Genomic DNA, 6809 nt, shown 5'->3' on the forward strand with positions numbered 1-6809 from the left:
TACGCCACTGCTTCCATCACCGACAATTATAATCCACCATAAGTGTTCAGCAAAAGTGATGAAAAATATCCAAAAATCAGAATTCAAAGGCTAACTTCTGCCTCTCCTCCCCAACCATGATTTTACATGACCAACATACTTACACTTTATGTTATTGGGTAAGAATGGCAAAAAAGTAGCACTGGACATGAGAGAGGTTTCTAGAACAAGAGTTAGAAGCTGTTTGTGCAAGAAAGGTCCCTAAAAATAACAGAGATCATAGCTGAAGATTAATACATGAGAATAAAATATGCTGAGCTGCAGATCTTAGGGCAGAGCCGGGGCGCATGATATGTGCTTAGAGCCTCAACCATGGAACACTGGAAAGGAGTTTTACTTAGATGTTTCCTGCTGATATATTGCTTTAGCAGTCCAATGTAGAAACCACAAGAAGTTAGTTATTAACAGGCCACAGCAACAATTGACAGAGTATTATGTGAAACTTGTTACTGACATCTGGTGTTGAGTCTGTGACATATATATGAAATAGCAGATAACCAGCCCATAGCCTATATGGGAGAACAAAAATGAACATTATATAACCAAAGATAGTCATTAGTTAGAAATAGAGATAAGGCATTATGGTATTAGCATGGTAAATAAGATTAGCTTTATTAAGATAAACTGTTAGTTAGAAGAGGATACTTTGCTTTAGCTAGAGTAATGAAAAAGATTAGAAGTGAGAGTTTTGAGCTTGTATGTTTCTAAATCTATACCTAAATTAGGACTAGAAATGTAACAAGAGATTTTTGGAAATTAGTTTTTGTAGTGGGTAAACATAAACATTTGTTATAATATTAGAATAGTATGTATTTCATGCTTATGTCAGACTATTTGAAAAGGGGAAGTATAGGGGAAACTCCAAATAAGAAAAATCTAACACCAAACTGTTTTGATCATGAATATGTAATTATGATTACGTGAATATGCATATGTAATTAAGTCAGAATGGATGGTATATAACAGCGGTCTCAAACATGCGCATGTAGCTCTCCAGGTTTTATTTGCGGCCCGTGGTCTGAACTGGATCATTCTCTTCCTTTTGGAGCAGCAGCGTGTCTGGCCAGTTCGTTCCGTTCAAAGCCGCGGGTTGGCGGCTCCTTGTGCTATCCACTCCTGTATCGGAAGCCTCTCTGACATCAGAGAGGCTTCAGACGCAGGCGCAGATCTCGCAAGGAGCCGCCACCCGCGGCTTTGAATGGAACGAGCCGGCCAGACACGCTGCTGCTCCAGTGGCGTACCTAGGGGGGGGCGGTCCGCACAGCTGGCCACCCTCCACTGTTCTCCCTAGAGTGCGGCTCGTCAAGAGCAGTGATGCCCAACCTGCTTCCTTTCCCTTCTCACCGCTGCCATCAGGGAACAGGCCGGCACCGTGTTCTTTGATCTCCCTGTTTCTCGAGCCGCCCGACGTCAATTCTGACATCAAGAGGACGTTCTGGCTAGTCAATCACTGCCTGGCAGCCCGGAACGTCCTTTCCAACGTTAGAATTGACGTCGGGCAGTGAGAGTTGGTCGGCCCCGTGGAGAAGAGAAGCATGGAGATCTCGGCCTGTTCTCGATGGCGGCAGCAGCCTATTCCCCAGTGGCGGTGGCATGGGGAGGGCAGGAAGGAAGAAAGAAAGAAGGGGGGGACAGGGAGTCAGAAACAAAGCAAAAAATGGGACACGGAATCAGAGAAAGACAGACATAGAGAAAGAAAGAAAAAGTTGGGGGAGGGAATGAGGTCTGGAGGAGAGGAAGCATACAGGAGGCTGAAAGAAGGGAAGAAATATTGGATGCACAGTCAGAAGAATAAAGTGCAACCAGAGACTGATGAAATTACCAAACAAAAGTAGGAAAATGATTTTATTTTCAATTTAGTGATTGAAATGTGCCAGTTTTGAGAAAGAAAAGATATTAAACTTTAAATGTGAGTGCTACAAAAAAAATAGAGTACTTGAAGGGCCGCAGAAAAAATAGTTAATGTCTTATTAAAGAAATGACAATTTTGCATAAGGTAAAACTCTTTATAGTTTATATATCTTTCCTTTTAATTGTTAAAGGAAAGTTTTATAAACTATAAAGAGTTTAACCTCATGCAAAATTGTCATTTCTTTAATAAGACATTAACTATTTTTTTCTGCGGCCCTCCAAGTACCTACAAATCCAAAATGTGGCCCCGTAAAGGGTTTGAGTTTGAGACCACTGGTATATAAGATGCTGATTGTTTTTTTGTTAATAAGGTGGTGTGATAACCTGAAAGGGATCTCACTGCTTTTGAGCACAAATGTGACTTATTTTTTTTTTTTTTTTTAAATCATTTTATTTTGATTTCAGCCTTTGTGCTCTCTTTATTTATTTTTAATGCTATGATAAAGTATTAACACTACAGGATTGAGGATCACTTAGGGAGCTCCTTGGGTACTCCTCATTCCTGGGGGTTGTGCCTGTCTGAATGTTGGGGCAGTGATCTGGGTCTCAACTGTAACTATAGTTTGGATTTCTTTTTCCTTGCTCACATTAACAGGGAAGTTGTATAACCAGCACCTAAACCTAGGTGCCGGTAAGCGCCCTGCCAATGCCTAAGTTAATTGAAAAATGCCATCAGAAATGACAAAAAAATGGCATCGCAGCTAGATAGCCACTTTAGGCCGTGGAACACCAAAGTAGGTGTGACCAATTCCGAAGGTGGCGATAGGCAGGCTAAAGTGGCTACCTAGCCACAATTCACAGCAAGATAGGCAGCTGAAATATAGGCCTGGAAAAACCTGGTCTACATTTCAACCGCTTATCTATGCCGCTGCGGGATCCTAAAGTCAGGTCACAGGAACCATAAGCTGATCGTGGCAGGGGAAGTTATTCCAAATCAGCTGAGCCAGCAGTGCTCCCCCAAAGCCACGGCTTCGGGGAGTCCTGCCGGCTCATCTAATCGGGAGGGAAATACCCCTGCTGCAATCAGCTGAGCGGCTGAGGCAGGGGTCTCCCCAACATTGGCAGGAGGGATGCCCACTCCTTCTTGCTGGAACCCCCAAGCCCCCTTCAAAGTCCTATGGCAGGAGGAATGCAAACTCCCTCCTGCCAGAACCCCCAAAGCACCCTCCCCCAACCACAATAGGCAGGAGGGATGCCCACTCCCTTTTGCCTGCAGGCCTCCCTGAACCCATGACCTGCTTCCAACTGTCCTGTTGGACTCATCTTGTGGTGCATGAATGAATGGATGCCATAATCTTCACTAAATTTGTCATTGAACTGCATCCTCTTTAAATAACTACAATATAACAATAACTAATCTGTTTGCATATATGTATGCAAAAATTTTATTATTTAATAACAACATTGGTAAACAGATTCTACCGTGGCTGGTTCCCTCTTGGCTTTGGTATCACTGTAGCTAAGTTTTGCTCTGTTGTAGGGCATATTCTTAATGCGATATGACATATATTTTAGGGCTGTGAAGTAAATCAAGGTATAGGAGTAACTTTTACACTTGGTTCTCTCTTGAGAAGATGCCATTCAGCATAGATCTTCCTCGGGCTTTTCTGATACAGGCTCTTTCCATCTGTAGCCCTTAATGCAGCAGTATCTCGTTAAAAAGATGCTGGGGACTGACCATAGATGCTAAGAGTTTATGGAGGATAATCAGTAGATGAAGTGACCCTGGAATGATGCTGAGCGTCACAAAAGCACTGAAGAGATAAAACACTACACAAAGTCCAGTTCATTAAATAAACAAGAGTAATGTCTTAGGTAGTCAAGCCAATAACAAAATAAATAGGGGATTTCTGTTGATAAAATTCAGTGTGAACTAAAACCCCGAATCCAGGTGATCAAAGATATCCCTTGTGCTACCGCCAAAGATCTTTTGGATTTGTGCATCCCTGTATTCGAGAAAATGGAATTGAGATGACCAGATCGGAATATGCGCAGTTCCAATAGTATTTTAAAAAGGAAAATGCAAGAATTGGGGGGAGGGGGCCAGTATGTACTGGCTATATGCAGCAGGGAGCGTATGTCAACATCTAACATATCAATGGAAGCAATGCAGAAATGTAAACATCCAAATGACAGCACTTAAATGGGTAAGTTGGTATATCAGAGCATAGATGTAGAAGTGCTGGCACTTAGATGTACGTATATGTCTGCTATTTTGGAATCCCACTCATTTAAATGCTCCTAATTAAAAGCACTTAGAGGCCATATTTCTCTGTACTATCATTTTTGAAGGAGAACAAAACATACAAGGGGCTGATGAAAAGTTCTCAGCCCAACCAACAAAGCTGGGACCGTCTCCATCAAGAGTTATACACATGGAGGGACATAATCAAAAGAAATAGCTAAGTCCGATTTGGACGTAGTCGCCCAGTCGGCAGCGGCAAAATGTCCATTCTCAAAAAGTACACTACTGCCCTTAGTCTAGACTAGCGTTTGCCACTTTGCATACTGAGCATCAAATTGGGTGCACAAGATTAGAGAACTAGGGGATACATGCATATAGGGGAAGTACTATAAATAGCACCTACAATGTAGGCACCTACATTAATAAAAATCAATTTCAAAATTAGTGTTAATGGTGCCATTAATGAGCTTTAACAAGCTCATAATAACAAAAAGAATTAAGGTCAATTGGGTGTTAGGTGCCTTTACTTCTGGTGTAGGCACCTACACCAAGGCCCTAATATCAAGTAGATGTGGTTAGGGATGGATGGCGGGGTTAAGTTAGGCACTGGTAGGTGCCTATATTAGGTGCCTCAATGTAGGTGAGGGAAACATCTACAATGTAGGCGCAATTCTGTTAGTGACGCCTAATACGTGATTGACACGTCTAGGCACCTACAGATGTCAGCATTGTTAACAGAATCTGACCCATAGAGCCTTACATGACAATTAACACAACATGTATATCTCTATGTGTACTTATTAATTTATCAGATTATCTCAAAATATCTATGCAGTCCTTCTGAAAATTGCTTTCCTAAAGGCACTTTTCACAGCTTTGTTTCTCAGAGTATAGATCAGGGGGTTTAAAACAGCACTAGTAAAGGTATAAATCACAAAAAAAACCTTATTTTTATCCCATCTATAGGTGGACTTTGGACGTAAGTAGATAAAGATAAGGCAGCTATAAGTTAGAACAACAACAGTAAGATGGGAGGAGCAAGAGGAAAAAGCTTTGCGCCTCCCTTCTGCGTTGCGAATTTTCAGAATCGCCACAATAATGTAGATATAAGAAATAAGTATTAATACAATAGGGACAGAAAATGAAATAAAACCATAAATATTAAACACTATCCAGTAGACATAGAACATGTCGACACATGGTGCAGCTAGAATTAAAATTTGTGCGACATCACAGAAAAAGTGATCGATCTCATTGGATCCACAGTAAGGCAAGTGGAATACTAAGATAACTTGTTGCAGAGAGAGCAGAAAACTGACCACCAAAATAGCAACAAGAAATTTGAGGCAAACCACCTCGCTCATGATGGTTTTATAACGTAAAGGATTACTTACAGCTACATAGCGATCGTAAGCCATGACCACCACAAGGAAAACCTCAGCATCCCCCAGACCAATATAAAAGAACATCTGGGTAGCACATCCAGTTAAGGAAATGGCATTATTCTTTGTCAGCAAGCTGATCATGAATCTGGGGATGATCACAAATGTATAACATGTTTCTATGAATGACATGTTCCAGAGAAAGAAATACATAGGAGTATGCAGACGATGATCAAAACCTATGATAATCAATAAAGCAACATTTTCCACTAAAACTATCAGGTAAGAGACAAGAAAAGCCATAAAGAGCAAAACATTCCACCTGGAGATGTTTGCAAATGCCAGAAACACAAATTCTGTTACTGAGCTTTGGTTGTTTTTTTCCATTTGTTCAGCATAATTATCTGCCAAAAAAAAGACACAAGAAAGAGAAGAAAATATTTATGCTTAAAAATTTATATCGGTCCCAGTTAAAGTGTCAGTCATGGATGGCTGCAGTGCTTTCTGAGTCCTGGTCTTCCACAGCTAGTTAAGAGAGTGAGCGGGTATCCTGGATTCTTTCAGAGGTTAGATTCTATGGAGTATGCCCACTTGCCCAGTAATGAATAAAGCTTTTTAATGTGTCCAGGAAGAGATAATTCATGCTAGGTTTAGCAGCTCTAATCATTCTGAAAATTTAGTTCTTATGGAAGTAGACGCTGGATAAGACTATAGGAAACAAAAGCATTTTAGGAGCATTTAGATAGATGGATAGATAGTAATGCAATCCCATTCTTATACAACAAACACATGAAATAGTAGAGTCATAGGGGTCCTTTCATCAAGCTGCGGTAGGGGTTTAACACGCGTAATACCGCACGTTAACTGCCTGCCGCACTAGCCGCTAACACCTGCATTGAGCAGGCGTTAGTTTTTTTAGCCGGCCGCGGGGGTTAGCGCATGATGAAATGTCCGACACACTAACCCCGCTAGCGCGGCTTGATAAAAGGACCCCATAGTCATGGAAAACAACAGACAAAAACACAAACACACAAAAAAACTGTTTAAAAAAAGATATAATCTAAACTCAGAAAAGCAAGCAAAACCTTTTTTTAAAGAAAATGAATCACTGAACTGTATTGCCTGCAGTTCTGAGTAATGACCCAAATGCCTGAGAAAAAGCGTCATTTCAGCCTTTTTTCTCTTAAACAGTGACAAATCACATTTGTCACATTGGAGGCGAAGTTCAATTGTCATAGAGTTCCAGGCCATTGGATTGGCTACCCTAAACGAATGAACTTGAATAACAGCAC

General features: G+C 41.0%; 1 protein-coding gene across 1 annotated transcript; it reads right to left on the reverse strand.

The window, feature by feature from the left end:
* Positions 1–4962: 4962 nt before the first annotated feature.
* LOC117366436 (olfactory receptor 10V1-like) lies at positions 4963–6160 on the reverse strand. The gene is made up of 2 exons (XM_033957773.1): positions 6109–6160; positions 4963–5921 (listed from the first exon to the last, which is right to left on the reverse strand). The coding sequence occupies exons 1-2, from the start codon at positions 6158–6160 to the stop codon at positions 4963–4965; spliced, it is 1011 nt and encodes a 336-aa protein (XP_033813664.1).
* Between the last annotated feature and the right edge of the window lie 649 nt (positions 6161–6809).

The sequence above is a fragment of the Geotrypetes seraphini genome, chromosome 9 (assembly GCF_902459505.1).
Source record: "Geotrypetes seraphini chromosome 9, aGeoSer1.1, whole genome shotgun sequence".
NCBI lineage: Eukaryota > Metazoa > Chordata > Amphibia > Gymnophiona > Dermophiidae > Geotrypetes > Geotrypetes seraphini.

What these genes read in the sequence shown, in the direction of transcription:
- LOC117366436 (XM_033957773.1), bottom strand. Translation starts at nt 6,160, where the DNA reads ATGAATTATCTCTTCCTGGACACATTAAAAAGCTTTATTCATTACTGG. An exon ending in CTTTATTCATTACTGGGCAA is followed by an intron (nt 5,922 to 6,108) that starts GTGGGCATACTC and finishes TTTTTTTGGCAG; the next exon opens with ATAATTATGCTGAACAAATG.